A 26,231-nucleotide genomic window follows, 5' to 3' on the forward strand; every position below is an offset into this window, starting at 1 on the left:
GAATCCAAAAAAACCCACAAAACCAAACATAACATTAGACACATTCTTCTCTCAACAACAGTGACAGTTTTGGTAGGACAGGTTCTCAAACAGGGCAGGGAAAGAAAAGGGACTAAGCCTGCAGCAGCCACCCCAATTTCCCCAAGACATTTCACTAATCTACACCATGACTAGAATTAAGTGGTTCAAAGGGGCTGCTTAGCACTAAACCAAACATTTTCATTTTCCTACACAGGCCCTTAGAGACCCATCAGTCACAACTGCGCCTCCCTTTCTCAAAGCCTCTGGCACGACAGTTTAAACAGTGACAAAGAGCAATTCTGACAACTTAACAAGCATATTAACAAAAACATTGTCTGTGATTCACTTTTATTTGCATGGCTGTCACCATGGAAAGAAATATAATAGAGAGGCAATACATTCACTTGAAATCAGTGTTTTCATTAGGATAATCATTTTGTGAGCCTGTTCTCAATTATCCCCAATTCGAACCCAGAGACACCTTTTATTAAGGTAAAAATGTTTCAATCATTTAAATTAGACTTCTGCACAGCATTAAACATAAACAAGTGAGAAAGGATAGCTTGGAGGAGGACATGTCAACAGCTGAAATAAGCAAGATAGCAGAGAAAGTATGAAACAAATAGAAATGCCAACAGCAGCAAAATGCACAAACTCCATTAAATTAAGCACCCCCTTCACGTGCCTGCTGAGAATTCTTCTCAGTTCCAGATTTGCTCTCTATTGCACTTCAAGGATTTTTTTTTTCCCCCCGCTCTCACATTAGTGCTTCTCTGTGGTACTTACACAACTTCTGAAGTCAAACTTATCAAAGCATCATTTGGAATTTATCCACAAAACCTACAGAGCCTCAACCTGGCATCTGAACCAGTGTGGCCATAACATAATCACAAGGATTTTGTTAAGCAGCTAATTTTGCAACTTCATCTTTAAATTCTCCCTTTTTTTAATATGTCTGCCAGTATGTTAGAAGATCTACCAGGGAACAAGGAAAATATCGTATTAACTACTGCTGCTATTCAATTAGCATGAGTGGGGCTACAAAACTTCCAAGGAAAATAGTGGTGTGGATAAAGTCTTTGAAAAATTAATAGTCGTGATTGTAAGGTCCCATCTTCACTAACATACCTGCACAATTCGAGCCAGAGTTGAGTCTTGTGGCTACTGGCATGATGTTGAACATAGCAGTTCCTATTTATGGTGACAGCAAACAATTAATCACTGCCCTGGAAAACCATCTTGGAGGTTCCGTTCACACGCGCCTGCTCTTCACACAGAAACAGGCTGCCAGGCAACCCCTGCGGTGTTAATTACAGCACTACCACAGGCTGGTTTCCAGGGAACCACATTCCCTGGCTGAAGAAAACTTCTGGAATTCAAAGAAAGTCAAGTGGAGCTTTCCCAGTCTGGTTTACAGACACACAGTCCTGAATTTATGGTTTTCTACACTGGAATTACTTTGCCATAAAGTTACACCAGCGAACTACACCAGGAAGTTTTTGTTTTGTTTATATCCCTTATGAACTTAGCTGTATCTACAGAAATGTATAATTAGAATTATTTATAAAGAACATTCTATAAATGGTTCTCTTACTTCTCTCAACTTGCGAACGTAGATTGTGCCTAATGAAATGAACACTGCAGAAGCACATCACTTAATTATGAACAAGGTCTACAGTTGTAGAAATTTTTTTCTTTCCATACAGTCATATATCAAAATGAAAACTAACTGGCAAGACAAAAAACATATGCTGATACATGTTAAAGACTAATTTGTAGCAGCTTCTTTGGCACTCAGATATCAAGAATTATCAGTTTTCATTTCCTCTTTAGCATTTGTTTCAAAAACTTGGGGATGTGATAAGTCAAGATATTAAAGTTCAGTATCCCCCCTAAAGGAAAAAACCAAAAAACCACCACACAAACTTCTTTTCAATAAACCCAAGCAACTTAATCTGTAACTTTGCTTATAAAGTCCCTAATATAAAACAAACCCACAATACCACAAACATAGCAAAAGCCTTTTTTTTCAAATCCGACTTAATTTAACAGTAAACTCTCAATTCAGGTCAACAAGAAATTGTTCAAAGGCCAAGGAGGTGAAATGAATGGGGCGCAGTCTTGGGGCTGGTAAATGCTGATAAAAAGATTAAGAGATGGAATCATAAATAGACATCAGCACTATTATTCTTTGTACTTCTGTACCAAAAATTTTGACCAAACCAACAATTGTGTATAGCTGGCTGGATTTTTCACCTCCTGACAAATCAAAGAAATATAAATAAGTGAAAAGCAACCGTATGTCACCATCAACTTCAGTAAATGAGAACCATCTCTTCAGATCCAATGTCAAAAGCGATGTTAATATAGGCAATAGCTTTAAAAAATTGGCTATCCATGATGCAGTTTTGAGAATTTAATTGCTCTGTGACAAGTTTTACAAGAAGTAATAATACTTCACTTTAATGACCCAATAAATAGCTCTGAACAGCCTTCTAACATTATCTGATAGAGTCAGACCAAGCAGAACAGAGGGGGGAAAAGAAAAGGGGTGGGGGGGAAAGTAAAGCATCAGATTCACAGAGGTACTGAAAATCCACAAGTCCTAGTTCATTAATATCCCTGAAAGTTGGTCTCAAAGTGCTTTTTGAAACTACATAAACTTAGCAATTATCTTTAATTTCTAATAAAATCATTCATATAATTCTTACAGGGCAGATGAACACCACAGAAGTTCATCATTAACAGGGAACAATTTAAAAAGCAACCTCGTGAGAGCCGTAACCTAGCTACAATTAAATGGCATTGTTTTAAAAGCATTTATAAGTTACTCATCACCACGAGACCCAAGAATCATTTTTCTCCCCATATAATGTAAGGCAAAATTGTTCCGTTTGAATTTTCAAGTCTTTCTTCTCTCATTAACATATAGGGAAAAACAAGTCCCAGAAAGAGTTCAGAGACAAACGCCGGTAATTCCCTATCTTAAAAAAAAGTTCTTTATCCCTTTTGTTTCTTCGGAGAAAATACAAACGTGTAGCAACAAGAGAATTCTAATCACTGCCAGCATCCTATCATCTATACCTTTTCTGGTGCTCAGTATATAAAAATAGCATGCTTCAACATACAGGATAACAGGAGTGGATAAGAGAGAGGCATTAGAGTGCTGCTGGTCACATTAATCACAGCTATTGATTGAATACTGAATGCTTTTTCAGTTTGGCTGACAAATTGGAATGGCTTCAGTAACCCCTTGCTCCAACGTGCGTCCTGTCTCATTCTCGTTTACATCACTCATTAAATCTCCCGGGAACACACCAAGCCTCGCTTTCCCGGCTGTCCTCGCAGAGTTCTTCACTTGGCAAGTGTTCAGGTGCCCTCTCATCCTCCCATTAACACCTTCCTGATCTCACAGCAAAAACCTGCAGTGAATTTAAAAATCCCTTTCTGTCTATCTGGAAAATAATCCCTCTCTGCCGTTGTGCTGTGCACAGAGAGGGCTGCACTTCACAGGAGTCATGTCACCTGCCCTGTGAGGGCAAAAGTGACAGCAAGTGTCACAGGAGACACCACGCTCCCTCACCAAGTGTAATCCTGCACACACCTACGGAGTTGTGACACACAGGAGCTACTGACACATACTGAGTCGACTTTTCTTTACTTCTCTTTAAAGAGAAGGCATTAACATTCTGACTGCGTAAAAAAAAGGTTGGTGAACGATACTTTTCTAGACACAGCTACATGGAGTTTAAAAACACCTTCACGGCGTTCCATACCTGCTCTTGGCTGCATCTTGTTTGCCCGCTAGACAGAAACATAACTGCAACACCACAAAGTCATGGAGACAGGCAAAACTCAAAGTGAGTTGTATTCGCTGCCTGTATTATATCATCTGTAACAGTTTTGGATTAAAAATTACTCTGATAGTATCCTTGTTTCCACTTTTAAGCAGAATAAGATTACAGCACAATCTGCCTAAAATATACTGAATGAAACTACTTATGTCAAGTGTTTCAGCTATTTTTAGACTATGCATTAGAATAAATACTGCAAGATTATTCCTACAGTTCACATTCTGAGCTTATTTGTACCCTAAAAGTTATCTTAGATAATGCATCACAAATAGTGACCAAAGTTTCATTGAACTCAAAAGAACTATTTGGGAGTCTGGGAGGGAAGCCATATCTTGTGGTCCTTCATGTACAATTCCCCTGAGCTAGTTTCAGCAGTTTTCCCACCACAGGTCAATTCTGAGATGCTGAACCAAGGTACCATTTTCCATTATTGACACTTCACAGATCTCAGAATCACATCTTTGAGATGGCTAAGCGGAACTTCTTCAAATTCTTGTAAAATCTTTCATGTCACACTACAACCTGATGTACTTTCTTAAAAAAAAAAAATCTGATAAAATTTAAGCACATGAAGTAGAACAATAAACAAATGGTTGCGAAACAAGGAAGTGTGCAGTAGAGAGTAAGGCGGCAACATTTCCCACAGAAATATTTCCACATATCTAATTGCTGAAAACGTCAATGGCATGAATTGATTTCTCAGCTGTGCAGACACACGCTTCAATATAATGTATCTTATAAAAATATCACCCATTCAATACGAGAATTCAAGTGTCTGCAGGACTAGAATATAGGAAACATAATTTAAGGAGAAAAAACTCAAGTGTAATTCTGTAGTGCATGGTAGAGTGAAATTGGGCAATTACATTCTGAAAGGTATGTCTCAGAACAGAATTGTTCAATACATACATCTCTGCATTTCCTTCCATTTCTAATACCAGATTTTTTAAGAACATGCATACCATGCTCAGCTCATTAAAGCAAGGAAAAAAGCCTTTAAAATTCGGAATTTTTTTTTCTCCCGTATTTCACATTCAGTTAGACTGACGGTGATTCAGTAGTAGCTTCCTCCATCCTAACCTCTGCAGCACCTTCATCTTTCCACCTTCTCACATCGCTTGCCAATAAACATGCCAGCGTTTTTTCTGATGTTGGTATCGAGGTCAAATGCTGCTGTAGTCCGAGCCACGGGCAGCGAGAGCGGCTGCTGCTTCCCACTCCACCGTAAAGAAGGTGATTGTTCCAAAGAAGCCCACGATCACCATGATCAGGAGCTGCCACTGCAGAAGGAAGTAGTTGCTGTAGAAATACGCAACTGCAGCACAGATGGACTGAGAGAAAAAACACAACATAAAAAGATTATCAGTGGAGATATCCAGGCTAACGTTACCATACAAAGGTTATCACATTGACATACACAGAGTTTAATATGCAACTCTCAGTAGTATGCTTCTGGAGAAGATATAAAATATTAAAACTTCATTATGCCTCAACATATGTCTTCATGCGATACACAACAGATTTAGTTTTTACTTGTTATTTAAATAACGTTCTCTGTAGAAAATGAACACCAAACACAAAAGCGTTCATAGCATCCCAAGCGCAGTTCTCTGGTATTTGAAAACAGTTTGTCTAGAAGCACCACAGTCGAGGCTTTAAATAAAACTACAGAAAACTATTTCCAGTTTTACAGCACTACAAACTATTCTATACCAAAATAGCTAGAGGCTCTGACAAGCCGCATTGCTTACTTGCAATCTATCCTTAAGGGTAAAGTTTTAATTAGATCTTATATAAAGAATCGTTATATTCTGTGTATACCTCAAATTCTTACCTATCACTGAGAATGATATAAAAATGGAGCAGTGCATAAGGAAAAAAAATACCTTTTGAAGCAAACAGCTGTCATCTTTTAAAATAAGCTCACCCTGACCTCTGCTTCCTATTGCTGTGACCATGCAGAAACAGCTTCAATGCTTTGCAACATCATTTTTCTACTGATAGCTCTGATCAACACAGACCCTGACCTGGAAAGTTCAGTACTAAACAAGGTTAATGCCTGTGAGAGAAGTGATCTATCCAAAACACAGCATTTGTATTCACATTGTATGAAGACTTTTCATCGAGTCTCCAACTAGCACAGATACGTTTACTTTGGCATTCCAACAACTTAAGAACAGGCAAACATCACTTAATTCTTCTTTTGTCTATGTACCCACCTGAAAATACCAGTGACGTGGCACAACATCCACAAACTCTTCAACTACTATTTAAACAGCTTGTTTCTTTCTAACTCACCTCCCCCAAAGACCTTTTTGAGTAAATAAATTCAGTAAATGACTATTTAAGTAAAATGCTAGTCTGGTGAACTGTACTAGCCTTTTGACTTTCAACCACAATTCCCAACACTTCCAACTTCCCACAAAACTTGAAGTAATAGCAGTTTGATCATATAATCACATCAAGCTATACGGTCAAGCCACTCCTACCTGAAAAACTTTCTTTCCTGTTAAAGACAAAAAACCAGGCTGTTTCTTTTGCAGAAACAACATCATTTTTCTCAGCTCATTAAAAAACCCAGCCCAGTATTTCAGTAACATTGCAACAGTTATGCTTTCAAAAGGCTGTGCCACGTAATACCTGAACAAACTTAAAGATGGCAAAGGCAGGAGCGCTGTCTTCTGAATACAGGAATCCTAAAATGCTGAGGAGCTGAGTGTTGAAGCAGCTGTCCCCCAGTCCTAAGAGGAAGCTGCAGAATATGGCCACCTCTTTGCTGAAGGAGAAAATGAATCACATTTAAAAGTCAGTCATTCAAACAGTTTACACATCTATTTTCAGCAGGCTTATTTGGAAAGTGAGAATGGAAGAAAGTTCTCCAACTTTACATTTCAGTGGAAAAGAACTGGGAACGCTTGGCTTGGCATAAAGAATGGTTTCATCAGATTTTAATTTCTTGAATGCCAAGACTTTTGTTACTGTTACCTGCAGTCAATTCTACACTGAATTAGAACCGCTAGAAGAACTCATTTTGGTGCTTGGAGCCACAAAACCCACAAGGCAGCGATTAAAAGCTGAAACACACATGGTGAGTTCATAAAAACTGCAGGAATATTATAGACATACCAATTCATTTTGCAGAAAAATACTCCTGTTAAATAAAGAATAGTCACCACCACAGGCACAAATGCTTTTAATTGCAAGTTAGCAGCTGTGTCTGCACAAGCTGACAACATATTATTTTCATACAAATTGGCAAAAATACACCTGAAAAGAAAGTTGCAATGAGGAGATAAGAAAGCTCTGTATATTTTTCCCCTAAAGCAGCTTCAAGGAATTTTCTATTGAGGGAAACAAACTGTCTGTATACATCTTGAGTTATACAGGAAAAAGTTTACATACCTTGGAATCATATAGGCAACATCATCTGTTCCTTCCATAGGAGCAATAGGGGCATCATTTGGCATGTTGAAAAAAATTAAATAAAAGGCTATGAAGTGGACGATGATGCCCAGCATCACAACAGGGTTCCTGCCAAAGCGGTTATGCTTGCTCAGTAAACCGAAGATTCCTCCACCTGTGTAAGTGGAAAAGATTGGATAATTAAACCAGAACTGAAGAAGTAAGGACAGAAGCAACCTTAAAATACCAAAAAAAAGAAAAAGCTGAAAACTTAGAAAAGTTACTATTTAAAACCAGAATATAATGCTGAAAACTCACCAATAACATCGTAGTCTAGTGTTCCTCTTATTCTAAGTGTTATGTATTTCTTTGTACTAACCCCAAAAGAATGCAAAAATCTTAGGATTCATAGTCAGTGTTTCAGATCCTAGTCCACATTCACTTTACATGGTGTAACATATAATTCACAGCGCAATATGGAACCACGTTGACAATTTTATTTCTAATATCTCATTTTTTGTTTACATAATCATTGCTGGAAGCTTGAGAGACACTATTCAGTTAAGTACAAAAACTGGTTTGGGTAACTACAAAATCTTAATCCTTTTTTATCTATTAATTAGTAAATTTAGACTCACCTAAAATTTCTCCAACACCAATAAAAATACCAGACAGACCAATAAGGCTTTTCTCTTCACTGCCAAACCTATTCACAGCACCAATACATGTTCCGTATACTCCAGAAAAGAAGGTTAATTCCAAGCCTTTGAAATAAATCAAACAAAATTGATAGGTGAACTATCATGAAAGTTATCAAAAAAATCTTGGAGTCTAAAAGCTGTTTTTCCTTAAGGTCTCTTTCAAATACATATTTAAATGACGTATATATAATAAAAGCAATTAGGGAATTTTAAATGATATTCTCCTATGCCAGTTTACAGAAACTATATTAGAAAAAAACCTGTCACCTGCACTTTGGTTCAGTACTGCTTCTGTTGACACAATCTCTACATGCAGTTTATATTTCTGCTTTTCAAGAACTTTGGAATTTCACATATAAGGATTCCGTCCCCTCTGCCCCGAGTTGTGACATTCTTAAGAAAGACTCCCTGAAACCCCATATACCAAAAGAATCCAGATTCCTAAACTGCTAGTTTTCTATACTTAATGAACTAAAACTGAGAAAGAACAACTGCTATTTGTTTAAAACTCTTCTTTTTTTCTACTGCCATTACTGTGAAAAAGGTAACATGGCTGAGGCCAACTAGCATGACTACAAGCGTAATTCCTTAATACAAAGCAAAGTGTTACACCTAAACAAAGAAAAACAGTTCAAAAATAGCACTGTTTCTAATTCACCTACTTTGCTTTTTCTACTGTAAAAATATGATATCCTATACTCTGGTCTACATGTAGCAGCCTCCTTAACATGGAACATGAATTGCAAAGCATCAAAAGGGGGTGAACTTTGAGCAGTCTTAATCATCCAACCATCAATTTTGGAAATAAAAGCTTTTGCTGGCCTTCCAAGATTTTTTATTTTTCTACATAAAGTGGCAATATTGACCCAGAGCCACCAGGTGGCAGCAGCTATTTTTTTTCCAAGCTGGACTGATTTTTATTTCCGCTACCTCTTAAATTCAAATTTCAGATTAATCAGGCAAACCTGAGTTCCTCCCTTCCCTTATTATTTTGCTTCACACTCCCACTGCACTAAAAGCCTGAGAGGAATTCAAGTTAATCTGGGTTAACACAACACTGGAGATGCTGTGAAGTAACTTGTAACTCTGATTAGTGACCGGTACAAGAGGACTTCATCACTACTATTGCTATTTCTCTACCAGAAACTGACTGCAAACTTCAGCAGATCTTACAGCACTGTTTATGGTTTGTTCACATCTAAGTTTTTCTTCTCACCTACAAGAGCTAACGACAATTTTTCAAAATGGTGACTCAGAGCTGAGGCTCTGAAAAAGCATCTGTTCTTCCTAAAACTTAAATTGATCATGAAGAGAAAAACACCTTAAGGCAAATAAGGAGCAAGAAACTCCCTCAAAAAATCTGTTAAGAGGATCCCAGTAACATTTTGAACATTTTATAGTATCTTTGTGGAAGAATCATATTAGCGTATGGCAAAAATAAATGTATTTTTATTTTACAATTCATACTTTAATCTAACAATTGTAGACCAGGTTTAACTAAAGTTGCTAAAAAGAAAGAGCTCTTGCCACAGCAAATGCCAGTGACAAAAATAGCTGAAAATGGCTAATTTCTCAATAGAATCAAGACTAAAATAAAGACTGTTAGAAATCTCTCAAGCCTTAATGAAGGTGACATTGAAAGTGTAAGGTACAAACATTAATGCAATTGCATTGAATTTGAATTAAAATAAACAATCTACAACCTACTGACAGTGTAATGCCAAAACACATAAAAAAAAGCTCTGTAAACTTGCCGAACCTTCAATTTGGGTGACCCAGAGCTGACCCCAAGCTATTTGCAGATTTAGGCACATCCCTCCTCCCATACAGAAACACCCAGAACACAGGAATGTCACAAGTGAATAACTCATTCAAAGATAACTGAAATATTCAAGTAACATTCGCAGAAATACAGAATTGCAATCCTGCTGCACGATAATACACTCCTCTTGCTTCATACCTGTATAGGCTGTTGTAACACTGAGCAGCATAATCTCTTTGGTGAAGCTCAGCTTTATAGATTTCTCTGTAAAGGCATAATAATGGGAATTAATATAACTGATAACACTATTAAGACAACCTAGAATTTCTTTTGCTCTTTGTAAAAATAGGTTAAAATTGTGCAAACTGTGACTTTACTACAGTAAACAAAGTGCTAAACAAACCAATCCTGACTTGTTCTTTAAAAGAAATGCTGTGATCTGAAATCCTCTTTCATAAGAAATGCAAGGGGTGAAATATTAAAGGGGGGACACATAGTTTTCAATTAGCAGATAATCTTCTGCTCATTGTATTTTTGTACTCTCAGTTCACGGCAATTGTCTCATAAAAGGATAAATACATTCTCAGTGAAGATTCCCATGTTCTCAAAACAAGGTTAACAGCCACAGGCAGACCACATCAAACTTCAATGGAAACTGCAGATGGTGCAGATCGAAATTGTTGGGTTTAGCTGTTATCATTTGGTGACAAAATAAAACAACATGCAACTTCCTTATCTTGCCATGTGTCCCTGTGTGAACTGCCATCTCTGCTCTGAAAACCGTTGCCACCTGGCAGTTATTTTTCCAAGCGGGCCATCCCTGAAGGTCTATATTGAAAGCAGAAAACCTGAAATGTGTTCTTAAAACCTTATTTGTTCACAAATTCTTGTTTTAAGTCTTTTGTACGTGATCACATTATCGGCAGAATTATGGAGTGCTGGAAAGGATACGTCAGTATGTTTTGAAGCAACTCTCATGTGAAACAGTACTTACTGAAGGCAGCCACCGCTCTTGTCATTGTGTTTTGTGCAGACCTGGGTAAATAAATGACTTAATCAAAATGGAAAAGAAATAACCACACTGTATCGCTGTGCTGGAAGGCAGCTTAATTTTTCAGGTTTTCTGTACGTTTTCTAGCCCAGCTCTAAATACTGGTATATCCTAATACATTATTAAAAGTTTCTGAGAATCTAAACTACTAACCACAAAATTTATTTGCTTTCTGTGCTAGTGAATGCTGTTCAAAAAACAACAGAATCCTTCTGAGCAGTTTTAGCTTTCAACATTTTTTCACTGCCATACTTCCTGATGTTTTTCTAACATTTTCATTGTTCTTTAAATATTTAAACTGATGCCTCAGGCAAAAGTGTACTGAATCTGTGTACCTACGCATTTCTAATGTATTTATCAGGGTGGCATATATTTAAAGATATGAAAAACACGATTCAGTCCGTAAAAGAGAACCTGTAAAAAGGGAGTAACTTCTGCTTATTCCAGCCTATAAATTGGGCCGATGAGGGCAAGACAGACCATGAAAGGCAGATATATGCTTAATAACAATTAGTGGAGAAAAGAGGTAGAAGGTGTCTTTACAAAGGCACTTATTAATGGAAAAATTTAATGCGCGGTACTGCACTCCACCCTTGAAAATGTGTCATATAAACAACATTAACTCTCATTTGTTAAAGTACAGACACTTTTCTATTAAATCTATAAATTCTACAGTTTCTTCATAACATTCATGTTTCCAGTACAGAGGGGAAAGTGAGCGCACGATGTTCCCTTGAGGAGCAGGAGCACAAACAAGGATATGTGACAACACGTGATGGCAATAAGCACTTACGAGCTGTCCCCCAGGATTTCATTAGCAGAATCTTCCTCTCCTGGAGCTTTTGTGTCCTCTTGTTTCCTAATCAGAAAGAACAGAACTGTGCCCACAAGACTGATAACAGTCAGAGCAATGAAGACAGTTCTGCGATCACCCTCTGTGGAAAAACGAACAAGAATTATAACTAGACATGCAAAATCAATTCAAACCAACTCAACTACTTTCAATAAACTAATACAGACATACTACATAACAAAATGCACGCTAATTTTCTAACTTACCTTTTACATGGAACAAGAGGTACTCAGCTGCTGGCAAATTCCTGTCTCAGTTTTATTACGCCAATAAAATATCGGCATATTAAAGAGTGTCACTCGCATTTTCTGCCATGCAAAGGCTATGACCAAGGAGGAGCCAATTAACAAAGGAAGTGCATAAATTATTAGCAGAAGAAAGTACATCTTTCAAGACTTACATAATTCAGAGTGGACATAGCAAACTACCCCAAAACCTTCCAGATTTCTAAAAAAAGCTCTTTAGCAGCATTAGAAATATTAGTGCTGTAACATCATAAACTGGTAGGCTTGTAAACTTCAAAAGCCTTAAAACCACCGAAACCTCGCTGACACAGCACCCAACATGCAGCTGGAGGACAGTAACTGCTGCCCTACGCACAAGCTCGGCTGCACAAACCAACTTGTTTGACACAGGAAAGTCTATAGTACAGAAGTCATTCCATTTTACAAATATTAAGCAGAATAAACAAGCCAAGAAACAAATAATAGTTGTGAGTGAACTAGTGTATTTGTATTTCCTTCCCACATTTGTATTTACTTCCCCTTTAGCTTAAATGTAAACATAAAACTGTTCTACATCAATTAAAATAACGTTTGATTAGACATCATAATGTGAATATGTGCTTCACCTTGAAATGCCTGTAAAAATTTCATTCAGGTAGTAAAAGGAAGAAGGAGCTGATTTTTTAGTACTGTCACATTTTCCAATATCAACAATTTTTAACAAAGAGGAGTCTCAAGACATTCAAAGATTGGGGGAAATCTAAGAGCAGAACTCCTTCATACTTAAATGCTCTAATCTGTGGTTAGAAAGTACATTCAAATTTAGAATGCACAGAATTTCAGGCTCACCAGATCCAAAGTGTCACCAATACTTTCAATAACACTTAAGCCTTTGTGTTAAAGATGAGGGAATGTTGGAGCTGACCTTTAAAAATTAACCTGTCCTGTGCTACCAGGCCCACATCTGTGGGGAACCTGAAGAGACAGATCTAACAGAGACATGAAACAGACTATGCGTCTAAACATGGCAGCATTTCTGAAGCCTGATAATTAGAATTTAAAAATCAACATCTTATTCCTGATTCTACAGCAGATGTACCTTCATCTTTCAAATGTTAAAAAAATTGGCCGTTCCAGTACGGATTTAACTTTAACATTACAATCAAGAAAACTCTCACAGTCATGACAGAACAGGACAATCAACCCTATTTATTTACAAAATGTTGGTTTTCCAGCAATACTCAGGTTTTATGATTAAAATCTTCTATTTTGCTCTGTTCTCACCACTGCCATTTTCTTAGCTGATACTCCCCCACACCGTGCCTTGTTTTAGTAAAACTCTGCTTTCAAACCAACGACTCTCAACAACTACCCAGCTTAAGAATATTATTTCATTTACTGTTCTCCCTCCTGCTCATCACCAGTCTACAACAGCAAATGAAAAAAACATATACTACTAATTACAATCCCATTAGGAAGTTAGTCTTCATAAGCTCTGGCAAGAAAGAAAGACTGAGGGGTTTTACTTGTGGGGGTTTTTGTTGCTTTGTTTGTTTTTGTTGGGGGGTTTTTTGTGCTTGGTTTGGTTTTACACACTTTTCCAGCAATGCTGCCAGTTTAAGCAGCAGCAGCTGCCCACTCTCAGTCCAGCTGCACATCTCAACCTCTGTCCTGCTGCTGTTTCGTGCCAGCACAACAATTAGTGCAGCCAGGAAGTGAAATGGGATGGTTTTCCTCTTCCTTCAGTGCATAGGTTAATCAGTGTTCAATCTGATTTAGAAGGACAGTCTACACCAGGAACTTATTTTGGAACACGGTAGCACATATAATAAACATATAGCTGTTTCAGAACAGCTTTCCCCCCAAATATCTGTATTTTGGCATAAGTCTGTCTGCACAGAGAAAATCCCAGAGCAGCTATTGGAGAAAACCTTATTCTAAATTAGCATTCTGAAGAATTTCATAGACAAAAGAAGGTAATCAAAGAGCACTGCATGCAGGAAAACCACACATAATACAAGGGCCATGAGTACCATGGAACAATGAATCAAACACATACTCCAAAAGTAGAGGATATATAACAATAAATTGGAAAAAAAGTCTGATATTGTATACGTTTCTTGCCGCTTTCAAGTTCATTATTTAATTTGTTTATTCATGCTACCATATTTTCAAGGATGGACTCCCATATAAATAAACAATACCCACCTGATATGTGAGTTTTTCCTTGCCAAGCAAAGTATATATAGAGGTTTCCAAAAAACAAGCTGTAGACAGAAAGGACAAAGATGAACAGCACTTTCTGCAGTAAGATTAAAGTTGTAGCATTATGATAATATTATTCTATGCAGAAAACTGTACTGTGCAATTGTGAAAGAAATAAAGACATCAGTCACACCCCACGCAAACTGCTTACTCTGTATAAAACTTGAAATAGTAGAGGATCCTTCCCCATAATGCTGGCTATTCATTTTCAATAAGGAAAACACAAGGTGGTAGCAAAAATGAAGAAATCTGTATCTAAGTTGCCCCCTCACTAATTTTAGAAGGGTACACGTTAGAAAGCTGATATATTTATGGAGATTTTGTTATACTTCCTTAGAAGAGTCAAGTGTCTTGCCTGAAGCATTGCCCCAGTAATGCTAAATTGGTTGTTAACAGCTCAAGGGAAATTCTGTGTTCCTACCTACAGTTTCCTGAAATATAGTAATTCCGAATGAATGGTGATTCAAAACAGTCTTTGAGTCAAGTTCCCTCATATAAAGCCATGCGTTTTACTCACTGTAAAACACACAATTAATTGGGTTTGTGGAAATCGCTACGCTGATAACATACCATTATGTTAATTCCTGAACCTGAAACTTAAGAAATGCAAGAAGTATGCCACAGGTTCAGGCTGATGTTCTACTAACCCAGTATTCTGTCCCCACAACAGCATTAGCAATGCCATCTAGCACAGGCTCGCGAGCCTCAGCGCTTTCTGCAAACTTGTTATCTCCCAACATCCAGTACCGCCGTGTTAGGGGTGGTATAAGGTATCTCTCTTCGGGAACCATTTGTGGACCTGTTGCCAATGAATTTGTTTAATCCATTTTGTTGCTGACACCATCCAAATCTACACTTTCCTTGTGGCAGCATGCACCAAACATTTAATCAGCCATTATGTAAAGCAGCACATAGCATCCGTTTCAAACCAATCCTCTTCTAGTTTCACCAAGTTACCTGTACAGCAGCATTTGGTGAGGAACAGTTCCACATCCAGCTCACTTGCTGCCTTCACTGTCCTACTAACCCATCAGTATAATCCTCAACACTTTTTCTCCAAAGGAATGAATCCCAGACTTTTCAGGCGCTCTTCAAGTCAGCAGTTCTACCTTGTCACACGTTTTTGTTATTTTTTTCCCTATACCCTGATTACATTACTCTCTCCCAAGAAGCACAAACCCCATCTGCACAAAATACTCAATGGCAGCAACACCATCCACTACCTTGTTCACTACCTTTCTTGTTGACTCGTTTGGTTTATGCAGCACTCAAAGCTTAATACAGAGTATTATCAACAAGATCTCTTTTCTGACTATATCTTCACTTCAACTTGGGGAGGGCTGTGCTAATTTGTTTAAGGACTTGAGTGCACTAATGAGCCAGAACCAGGCATAACTGTGGCTGAGCTGAAGACCAGTACTCCTCCAACACAGACCCAGAGGAACCAAAGCCCCAGGCTGAGTTTAAATGAGGCTCCTGGGCCCATGGGCTGATGCAAAGGGTGTGGTAGAGGTGCCAGGTGAGGCTGTTCAGGACCATCAGGGCTCATTAGTGCACTCAAGTCCTTAAACAAATTAGCACAGCCCTCCCCAATCAACAAGATGTCTGTTACTTATGTAAAATGCTCCTCTAACAGAAATGTATTGTTATGGCATGTTGAGAGCAGAGCCTTGCAATATGTAACTTTAATTCATCGTTCTATAATGCACAACAGTAACAGAAATGTGGCTTCCAGCCTTCCCCGCCACTTCACTGACTGCAAGGTACCAGTGAAGGATTTGTTTCACAAAAAATGTAAAAAGCAGAATGCTTATATAACCACAAAAAGACTAACAAATAAAGCTTACCTGGATTGTAAGAGTGCCCAAAATACTCCACTGTTCCTTCCAATGGTGTTTTCATCAGAATTTACAGTCAAGCAATTTCCCTGTGCTGTCCAGAGAACTGAAATGTACAGAATATATTGCTCAAGAAATAAAAATATTTTAGAGGTTTATTGAAACATAGCAAAGAATAGTAAGCAGAGTAAGAACAGTGCTTACCAGCAGCTGCAATGCCAATAAAAACAGAAGCAGTGTAGAAAGTCCATGTAGCAGGTTGGATAAAAACTGCAATGTACAGGCTAGAAGAGAACAGATCAGTATATTGAACATAAAGTTGACAACGCACTTTAACAATCAGATATCTCATTTAGCTGCTTCTAAATCAGCTATTCTGTCTTAAGTGACACTGAAAAATAGTTCATGTCAAATGCAAGAAAAGATAATCTTTTTATTCCACTAAGTATGTAGATTTTTTTATATAGTCATTAATCTGAGACCACAACCTGAACTCCAGAGTCAGCGAAGTCTGGAAATGCTGTGGAAAAAACACACTCTGTTTCCAGTAGGCTGAAGTACTCTGCAGTTCCACATCTACTGATAGAGGCAGTATGTCTGCAAGATGCCTTCCTTAGCAGTACAATTTCATGTATGGCATGGTAGCCGTAGGAGGGAAAAAAATGAAAGAAAGATTTCAAAGGAAGCAGGCAAAAATTCAAAATTAATACTTACCTATAAAATATGCCACTAACGACCATGGAGAGTTGAGGTCCTACTATCGCAACCACTGAAGGTGATATAAGGTTTGATGCAGAGAATACTCCATAAATAATGGACATGCTACATAAATAAACAACAAAGACGATTAAGTACTTATAGGGTATAAGTGCAACTGATTTAAGAATGTTCAGTTGATTCCAAAGTATCAAGTACATACATAACTTAAGTAACTGCATAACTTTCATGGTCAAATATTTCTTTCTTCTGTTACCTTCACCCACTGCACTCTATATGGGAATACAGGAGCGTGCAGCGTTTTTTGGATTGCTGAGGAGTCCGAAACTATTGCAGACAAGTGCGTCTCATAATTTATACATTTGTCAAACTGTGCCTTAACAACAGTTATTGAATTTTCTGGCCAGTACTTACAGAGAATGTTCCAGAGCCTCATTCATTGACACCAGTGAGATTTGCATTTTCTGCCAACTACACCACAGACATTTTATAGATATATTTTGTGCCAGTTGTATTTTTAGTTTAAATTAAGACAGTACAGCCTTCAAAGCAGCAACCGGGTCTTCCTATATGACAGATTAATTTAGCACACAGAGGTCCCTGATCGTGCTTGGTCAGTTTGGCTGTGCCTGTGCAGTGAACAAACAGAACAACTTTTCCTGGCTTGGAACCTCGCTGCTTGTCTTTCTGATGGCTCCTTTCACATTTATGTTGCAGCAGTTCCTGGAAGCTGATCCACACCACCTATCCCACACAAACACACAGAGGTGTACAAGGGCAAACAACCAAGGCCTTAGTTAGCAGGAATTTTTTATTTTAAAACTTGCACATTCTTCACCTCCTAAAATAAAATGCTTAGAATGTGATGACCATATGGTGTTTTTTCTCCCTACAAACAAAACATGCAAAACAGATATGTAGTTCAACCGGAAATAATTCAGAGTAGAACGAGAGTGAATGTGAGAAGCCTGTTTTTAACTGCTTTAAGTTTATTATTAAATTGTGAAGTCAGCAGAACACTACAGTCTCTTGAGACTGTATCTCTACCAGGTGGAATTATAACTAACTTCACCCTGCAAGGATCAAAGTAATAAGAAGATCAGTATAAATTACCTTGTGTAGCCACTGCCATGAAAATCCGTGCTGTTTAAATTTGTGATAACAGTTTGCTGTGCGGAGAAAATCATACATTGTAATATGTTAGAATATATGTTGTAGTCTGAGAACACTTGTATGAGTTTGAATTCAGTATCAAATGTTAGAATTAATTATTAATAGATTCTACAAAGTACTTAAAGTGTTAATTACAACTCGCAACACCTCCATAATGAAGGTGAAGGAGATATTTGGCAGGGAAACATTTATGTTTGAAGCAGTAATTAGTACTTTAGGATTATATTATGATTTCATCAGAGACCTTAAAATATTTCACAAAACTTCTCTTTCACTAAACATCTCTCTTAGGTAGATACGTATGAAGATCTTAATTTAAAAAGTTGTGGGGGGGGAAGGAGAAGTTTCAAAATACTCTTAATTTGACCTATCAGCTTCTGATAAGAGCTTCCATTCTTTTCAGCTTCTCGTTATTTTCCTGTTCCTTTTTTTTCCCTTGAATCACCATTAGTGATCATGAGACCATGCAATTACTGGATTGGCAGACAGATCTGATTTAAAGTCACTTGCAATAGCTTGTAATAACAAATTATCTGACTGCATGATCACTAGGTGCAATCCAGTGAGGTGCTGTGAATTCGCTGCAGAACTTCTAAGATCACTGGGTGGTACTTCCATATTCATGTGCAGTATCACGCTGCACTTTGACTTTTACAAAACTATTCTAAATAGTTGTTTCTATAATGCAGTGAAGGACATTTATCTTTCTGAACCCAGAAAGGATTGTTCTTGCATGCAAGAGAACAGAACCTGTAAGACCTGGGGGTTCAAGGGGTGTGTTGAAATCTAACTGTCCTTCAGGCATATAACTACCACTGAAAGCAACACCAACAGCTCAATAAGTTAGAGCATTTGGGCTCAGATTGTCAGCAGCAGGACTCTAAAAATTTAAGTGGTTAGAGTGCAATCTGCTTCTAATATTAAATTTGGATTGTATTACGCCCAATTTTGCTTCAGCATGCAAAGAGATACACGATGCTGAAGCAGAAAATTATTTATTCAGATGGAAGGTGACTTGGCAGTTCTAGCAATTGTGGAAGTCTAACTACTTGTCAGATGTTATCCTTATACTCCCCCTCAATGTCTAGTTTGTTAGAACAGAAAAATATGTTAGATTAAGAAATACACTCTAAAGAAACTAGGGGCATGGTTAATAATAACAACTTAGGCAAATATTTTGAAAGGGACTATACTTTCTAAGCAATCAGGCACAGTTACATATGTAGCTATGCTATCATAAAGAAATAAACTGATTAATTATCCAGTTAATCAACTTAATCTGGTTAACACTAAATCAAGAGAAGGAGACAAAATGTCAAGGTGTCTTGCACATTAAAAAAAAAAAACCTCAAGTAAAGCAACTCTTACATTAGAGCACATGGAAGACAAGAAATTATTAATAACTGTGATAGAAATGTACCATGTTTTGAAATTCACACCTACCGCAATATTTCCACATGTTTGGAAAGCAGTGAACATAAACATAAACGAGACTCCCAAAATAATTATGTTGAAAAGTTTTTTTGATTCAGGAGACATTTTGTGTTTTCTTGCCAAGTCCTCAGTGTCAGTCTGGAAAAGCTCTATTTTCTTTTAAAAGTTTCCTCTTAACTTCTGTTAAAAACAAGCAAGCAAAAAGAATAAAATGAAAAATAAAGCTTCAAAAATTATGATTACTCAGGGTTACTTATTAGCTGTTAGGAGACAGCCATAAACTAATCAAGAAATCTGGAAAATCTCTTAGATAACATATGGCAAAATTAGTAACTAGAAAAAGAAAAAAAAAAAAAAAAAAAGGAAACGTCTGGTATGAAAGGTAAATCCAAGATTCTCTCTACCTTTTCCCATGAAGTTAACAGGTCGGATTGCAGTATGTTACTTCTCGACATCTCTTTCCCCTAAAAGACAGTTTTCCAGATCCCCAGCTAGTTAATCAGCTGTTTCTTGCCATTGTTCCAAATCAGAATTCAGGTCCAAAGCCTTTAAATCACCTGACAAGGGAAAGATGAGACATTCGTTCACACGAGTCATTTCCACGCATGTTGGACAGGAAATAAGGAACATTTCACAGTCGAGATCAGCTGACCCAGCCCCGAAACCCTTGTGCACTCTGGGAAATGCAGTTTTATGAAAGTACACTTTTCTACTTCACATAATCACAGAATGGTTTGGGTTGGAAAGGACCTCTCGACATCATCTAGTGGGTGGAAATCTCTAATCCTTAAAATAAAAATATTTGTGCGAGTTTTTAAGAATTATAAATCCTCTAATAATCACTATATGATTATATCTTGATTATATGTTTATATATTCTTATGATGTCACACAGCTATAAATTATCATCTCTAGCTACTAAATAAGACCCATCAAGATAAAAAACATCTTAGAAAGTCATGTAAGATAACCATTTAATTAGCTGAATTCAAATACACACAAGTCATTGCAAAGGGAGAATTATTCCCACCAACACATGGGCTCTGCCCAGCATTTCTGCCTTAATTCATTGTCTCAGTGACTCAGGAGAGGAAAGCGTCTTCGTAATCTTCCACAGCTTTGTCTCAAGGAACAACATTTGGTTTTAGCAATTACATACTCTTAATATTTTACTTCACAGTATTTTAAAAATAATAAATTTCACATCAATTGACCTTTAAGTTTTGAGGATCCCTGTTAAAACGTCAGCAAAATTTAAACAGAGGACCCCACATCTTGTATCGACTGAACAGCTTTTTCCTGTTACCGTCTTCTGTCCGCTCTGTTGGGCCTCTGAGTCAGGACCAGAGTGTTCGACTAAACCAGCTTCACTGAACTGCTGGCCAAAGAGAAAGGAAAAAAATTCAGAATTTATTGAAGTAACAACAAACCACCAAATTTTACCTCTGCTATCTATGGTAAAAGACTTAAATAAAATCTGCATCCCAGCTATCATTACATATTTAACACTGAAGTGTCTGTGAAACTAGTGAATATGAGACACAGAAAACCCCCTCTGTCATTTTAGAGAAATAATTGTAAAGATAAACTTCTAATTGCTCCTTAGAGAAAGGGTTTCAGCAGGTGAATTGGAAAATTTTTAACCCAAAAAATCTCCGGGCAAACAAAAAAGAACAATATAGAATGAATAAACACAAAAAGTTAAACTGGTACTATTTTATTTAAGTCTTCTGTAGCAAGAAACAAACTGTTGTCTCTAGGTTTGTGCTGATACAATTGCTTTGTAGTTCAGCGCAAAAAATAGCAAACAATTGCAGTAAGAATAAGGACTTAAATTGCAATACTGGATTTACTTCCTCATATCAATACTGTCATTGTGTTAAAATAATAATACAACAAAATCAGTGAACTGCCTCTTCATTTCTATTTTTTTTAATGTAGTGTTATAAAATTGACGGGTAGAAATGTTTGTCATTGTTCTAAGACAAGAACTAGGTATTATAGTTTATACTTGAAGCCTGGGCATTTTATTCAGTGCCTGAAGTGACACAGCAACAACTTTCAGGGCTGGGGAGCAGCTTTCACCGAGTTGCCCAGACAAGGCTCGGGGAATCTGCCCTGTCACCCTTACAGGTGACACCCTTACAGGTGACACCGGTGCCAAAGCACGAACCGGCAGAGAACGGGGCGTAACGGGGAATTTCTGCCGTTCCCCAGCTCTGCCCTCAGCTCTCCCAGGCACCGATCGTATCGCCGACAGAGCGGATTCACCGGGCACCGCAACCGGCGGGAGGCGACGGGGGAGGCGACGGGGAACCCGCCACAGGCCCGCCGGGCCCCTCACAGCGAATGTACCAAGAGCAGGACGTGCACAGAGCTCCCACAGCAACTCCTCCAGGAAAAAAAACCCCTCACAACTAGCCCAGAGCCCTCAGCCGCCTCCCCTCACAGCGCTCTCCCCTCACAGCGCTCCCCCCTCCGCCATTTTAAACCGTCACTCCCCGCCCGCGCCAGAAGCGCTTCCCTTAACACTTTTTTTTTTTTTTTTCCCCCCCTCAGGCGGCATGAGCTTCCCGCCTCTTCTCCCCCCCTCAAAAGCCAGGTCTCGCGTTATTTCCGTTTTTTGCCTCTTTTTTTTTTTTTTACCGTTTTCAGCACACATTGTTCAAAATTTCCCCGCCTCCGCCCAGTCCTTCCGGGTCACGGCAAAGCCGCCTCTAACGGTCGCTTTCAACGGCGGGCGAGTTCTTAATTTAGAGGGTGATTTTCCGTGCGACACCCAAGGCCGCCTCCGGTAAGGAATAATAATTAAAAAAAAAAAAAAAAACAGAAGCCAAAGCCACGCTCGGGGAAGCGGCCGCCGGGTGAGGGCCCCGCGCGCCGGGGCGGCGCTTTCACTTCCGTGTCGCCGTCGGCCATTTTGTGGCGTTAAGTAGGCGCGCGCGGGCGGCGCCCCACTCATTTCCTCGCAGCGGCGGGCGGGGGCGGCCGGTACCGGCGCTTCGGCTCCGCTCCAGCCTTAGGCCGCCTCTCTCCGGAGCCCGGAGGTGGGTGTCTGCTCGTCCCTCTGCGCTGAGGACTCCGCGGCTTTTCCCTATGCCCTGTAGCTCTCCGCCTTTTTGGACTTTGCTGGGCCGCCGCTCCGGGGCTCCCCCTCCGGTGTGAGGCGCTTCACCCCTCCAAGGGCCGCGCCGCTTCTTGACCCGTCCCCGTTCTCGCGGGTTTCTCCTCAGCCGCCGCCGCCCCTCGTGGGCTCTCGCCCGCCATGAGCTACGGACGGCCCCCGCCGGACGTGGAGGGCATGACGTCCCTCAAGGTGGACAATCTGACCTACCGAACGTCCCCGGACACGCTCCGGAGGGTGTTCGAGAAGTACGGCCGAGTGGGCGACGTCTACATCCCCCGGGACCGTTACACGAAGGAGAGTCGCGGCTTCGCCTTCGTGCGTTTCCACGACAAACGCGACGCCGAGGACGCGATGGACGCCATGGACGGGGCCGTGCTGGACGGCCGGGAGCTGCGGGTGCAGATGGCCCGTTACGGCCGCCCCCCCGACTCCCACCACAGCCGGCGGGGGCCGCCCCCCCGCCGCTACGGGAGCAGCGGCTACGGCCGCCGCAGCCGCAGGTTGGTGCCGGGACGGCCGCGGGGGGCGGCGGAGTCTCAGTTGTAACGTGGAGAGACGGGGCTTAGGCACGTGGTTGTGGTTCCTTTGAGTTGGGTGGTGGGGTTGGGAGGGAGGAGTAGGGGTGTAGTAGCGGAGGGGTGTAGTAGCGAAGGCACGTGGAGTTCCCCCGCAGCGGGAGGGCTTCGCCCTGTAGTAGTTTTAGCCCCCGGCCACTCACTCTGAACAATGGCGCCCTCTGAACGCTCATTTTCTTGCCCACGTGGGTCCCGTTCCGCCTTCCCCGTCCCGAAGTACTTGTTGAAGTCGGTTGCGCCGCCCGTCTTCAACTTTTAACGCTTTTTTTTTTCTCCTGCTGTGTTTTAGCCCTAGAAGACGCCGTCGCAGCCGATCTAGAAGCAGGAGCCGCTCTAGATCCCGCAGTCGGTCCCGCTACAGTCGGTCCAAATCCCGATCTCGCACACGGTCTCGGTCTCGCTCCACCTCCAAGTCCAGGTCTGCCAGGAGATCCAAGTCAAAGTCCTCATCTGTCTCTAGATCCCGGTCCAGGTCAAGATCCCGGTCCCGATCTAGAAGCCCTCCCCCTGCCTCAAAGAGGGAATCCAACTCTAGATCCAGGTCTAAGAGCCCTCCCAAGTCTCCAGAAGAAGAAGGAGCTGTATCCTCCTAGGAACATGGTAATGTACCTCAGCACCAGCACATGTTGCATGTTACTTTATTAGAGCACTTAGGTGGGGTGTTGGGTAGTTATTAGAGTATTAATAGCCTGAACCAAGTGAATCCTAATGGGGCACGTTGTTAGTTTTTTTTATTTTATTTTCTTTAGCAGTGCTTTTTGGTTATTGGTTTAGGGAAATTAATACTGAAGGGATTTCTACGGAGAATTTTTTTTTTACAGGGAAAATGTTTTATTGCGAGATTTAATGGCTTGCTTTTAATAAAATATTGTATGAGACACAACCTATGATGAAAATGACTATTTCTTACTGTATTTATCCAACATCTGCATTTTCCCCTTTAAAGCTGCGGTCTCCTGTTTGCTAAAAGAATATTGGCCAGTATTGCAGATTTTAACTGATTTGGCTGATCCTCCAGGGACCAGTTTCTGTGGGCGTGTGTTGGAGCAGGTTTGTCTTTAAATGTTAAAGATACACTATCCTTTTAGAACGGAAGATCGGTTCAGTGGCCGTTGTACTGACTGGAGGTAATAACTGTCCTAGAAAAGTGGCAAATTCCTTGCAACGAGAAAACCATGGAAACTAGTTTTTCCTCAAGTCAACATCTTGAAGAGGCATCTAAGGATACACGGGTGGGGAAAGGATAGTGTGTCTTTAACTTTTCAAACTGTTTGGTCCTATTTTTAAAAGGAAAGGGCCTAAGCTAGCTCTGAAGTTAGATAATTGTAGCAAAATTAGTTATACTTTCTGTTTTGAATGCTAATTAGAGTTTAGTTAAGCCTTTGTGAAGAAGTATTAGTTTTATAACTTAAATAACTTTTAATAATTTATCATTGAACAGGCTGAATTGAAGTTAATGGTGGTTTGATCTACAGCCTGATGCTTATTCTACTTTGTAGCTAAATACTTAAACAAACCTTATATTTGGCCTCTGAAGTAAAGCAACACATGGGGGGGAGGTGGAACACTATGGAAATTCCTAAAACTTAATTAAATTAGGCAAAGCCAGTTGAAACACAACTAGAATTATACCCGAAGTCATCCATAACATAAAAACACAGGTAGAAACCTGGCTGAACTTTTTTTTCTTCAAATCTAGATGCATCAGATAAATGAGAACCCACATAAAGGACGCCTTTGGGGGGAAATGATCGCTTGAGTCTTCAGTCCATTGGAGAGACCCCTGGCACGAGCAACCAGCTGTTGAAAAGGTTATTTTGTAACATTTTGTCTAACTTTTTACTTGTTTAAGTTGCACCTCAAGTGGCAGATTTTACATTTTATGTGCCATTTTGTTGCTGTTATTCAAATTTCTTGTAATTTAGTGAAGTGAACGACTACCGATTTCATTATTGGCTTGGATATTTGAGGTAAAACTTCATTTTTGTTTATATAGTGCTGACTCTTATTTGAAATTAAACTCATGGTAACTTGCTGCCTCCAGTTTCATACTGAGGAAACATGCAGCTATTATATGCTGAGTAGCTAACTCTGTCAAAAAGTATTCTTAATTTTGTCTATATTCCTTAAAATAAAATTCTGCAAAACTTCAATTTGAAACTTAACTGTAAGTGCTTATTTTATTTTTTACTTCGAATTCAAATAGTTACCTTCAAATTCAAATTGGTAGAACTTTTTTCAGGTGACAGTTGATATTTGAAAAGATTGTTTTATCAGACTCAATTCTAATCTCTTCTCTTATGTATTTTTGTGCACTAGGCGCAGTTGTGTAGCAGTTGAGTAATGCTGGTTAGCTGTTAAGGTGGCGTGTTGCAGTGCAGAGTGCTTGGCTGTTTCCTGTTTTCTCCTGATTGCTCCTGTGTAACGATGCCTTGTCGTGCAGAAACAAATGGCTGTCCAGTTAATTAAAATGCCTGACAACTGCACTTCCAGTCACCCGGGCCTTGCGTAAAAATAATGGAGCATACAGTGAGCACATCTAGCCGATGGTATACACACCTTATTTTTTCCAGAATGGTAAAACCGACCTACGTATATGAACTTACATATAAGAAATGTAATGTTAAGAAAACAAATGGTTCATTCCTTTGTAAGTACTGATTGGTGTATCTTTTGCTTAAGACATTCTGTACTATGCCCACTGTCTCTGTAGTTAATATTAAACATTTTTCTGTGTTAACTTTTCTCAACTTAATGTCTGAGTCAGCTTATTTTTAGCTTGAAAAAATTTCTGCAATTATACTGTCAATGTTTAACTTCTATATAGTAATTGAATGCATTCTACTGCTTAAAATTTATCCACTGGGGTTGCTTTTAAATTACTATGGGCAAACTTAACAAGTATTGTGACTAACCCAAATGTTGTATGGCAAGTATTGCACATCAGGCTATAACCACCGATCCAGACAGGTCCGTTAAACAATTGTTACAGAAAATACACCCTGAGCGGTACTAATTGCATTTGCTGTGTGCTTGCCCTGACTCAACAGGCTGCTGCTCGGTGGTAGTTAATCATAGTGATGATTTTTTTTTTTCTTTTCTTGATTTGGATACCAAATGACTTGTAATTTCAAGCATCATGTGTCAAGGGTTATTGTAATGCCTTGTTAACTTTATGCATGTATGTTAAATGGGAATGGAAACATCTGAATATTTGCAGTCTGGCTTGATTGA

The 26,231-nt window shown here is 39.3% G+C and overlaps 2 protein-coding genes across 11 annotated transcripts; one reads left to right on the forward strand and one right to left on the reverse strand.

Moving 5' to 3' along the window:
* Window positions 1–361: 361 nt before the first annotated feature.
* On the reverse strand, window positions 362–22,281 carry MFSD11 (major facilitator superfamily domain containing 11). 7 transcript variants are annotated; one of them, XM_065647530.1, is made up of 16 exons: window positions 21,942–22,279; window positions 20,510–20,670; window positions 19,700–19,852; window positions 19,305–19,475; window positions 17,802–17,857; window positions 16,686–16,793; window positions 16,176–16,255; window positions 15,981–16,077; window positions 14,077–14,135; window positions 11,585–11,726; window positions 10,735–10,775; window positions 9,939–10,004; window positions 7,916–8,041; window positions 7,278–7,452; window positions 6,516–6,651; window positions 362–5,206 (listed from the first exon to the last, which is right to left on the reverse strand). In XM_065647530.1, exons 4-16 carry the CDS (start codon window positions 19,398–19,400, stop codon window positions 5,039–5,041), a joined length of 1,350 nt encoding a protein of 449 aa, XP_065503602.1. In that variant the 5' UTR covers window positions 19,401–19,475; window positions 19,700–19,852; window positions 20,510–20,670; window positions 21,942–22,279; the 3' UTR covers window positions 362–5,038. The 7 variants fall into 7 exon arrangements, with proteins under 7 accessions (XP_065503602.1, XP_065503605.1, XP_065503601.1 ...); XM_065647533.1 differs by having other exon boundaries at window positions 20,602–20,673; XM_065647529.1 differs by having other exon boundaries at window positions 20,510–20,673.
* On the forward strand, window positions 22,204–25,747 carry SRSF2 (serine and arginine rich splicing factor 2). 4 transcript variants are annotated; one of them, XR_010607211.1, is made up of 4 exons: window positions 22,204–22,922; window positions 23,287–23,597; window positions 23,944–24,047; window positions 24,697–25,747. XR_010607211.1 is itself a non-coding variant. In XM_065647539.1 (4 exons), exons 2-3 carry the CDS (start codon window positions 22,561–22,563, stop codon window positions 23,588–23,590), a joined length of 666 nt encoding a protein of 221 aa, XP_065503611.1. In that variant the 5' UTR covers window positions 22,204–22,342; window positions 22,529–22,560; the 3' UTR covers window positions 23,591–23,597; window positions 24,697–25,747. The 4 variants fall into 4 exon arrangements, 2 of the variants coding, with proteins under 2 accessions (XP_065503611.1, XP_065503610.1); XM_065647539.1 differs by lacking the exon at window positions 23,944–24,047 and having other exon boundaries at window positions 22,204–22,342; window positions 22,529–22,922; XR_010607210.1 differs by lacking the exon at window positions 23,944–24,047 and having other exon boundaries at window positions 22,205–22,922; window positions 24,697–24,808; window positions 25,317–25,747.
* The last annotated feature ends 484 nt before the right edge of the window (window positions 25,748–26,231 follow it).

Source organism: Caloenas nicobarica, chromosome 18, assembly GCF_036013445.1.
Source record: "Caloenas nicobarica isolate bCalNic1 chromosome 18, bCalNic1.hap1, whole genome shotgun sequence".
NCBI lineage: Eukaryota > Metazoa > Chordata > Aves > Columbiformes > Columbidae > Caloenas > Caloenas nicobarica.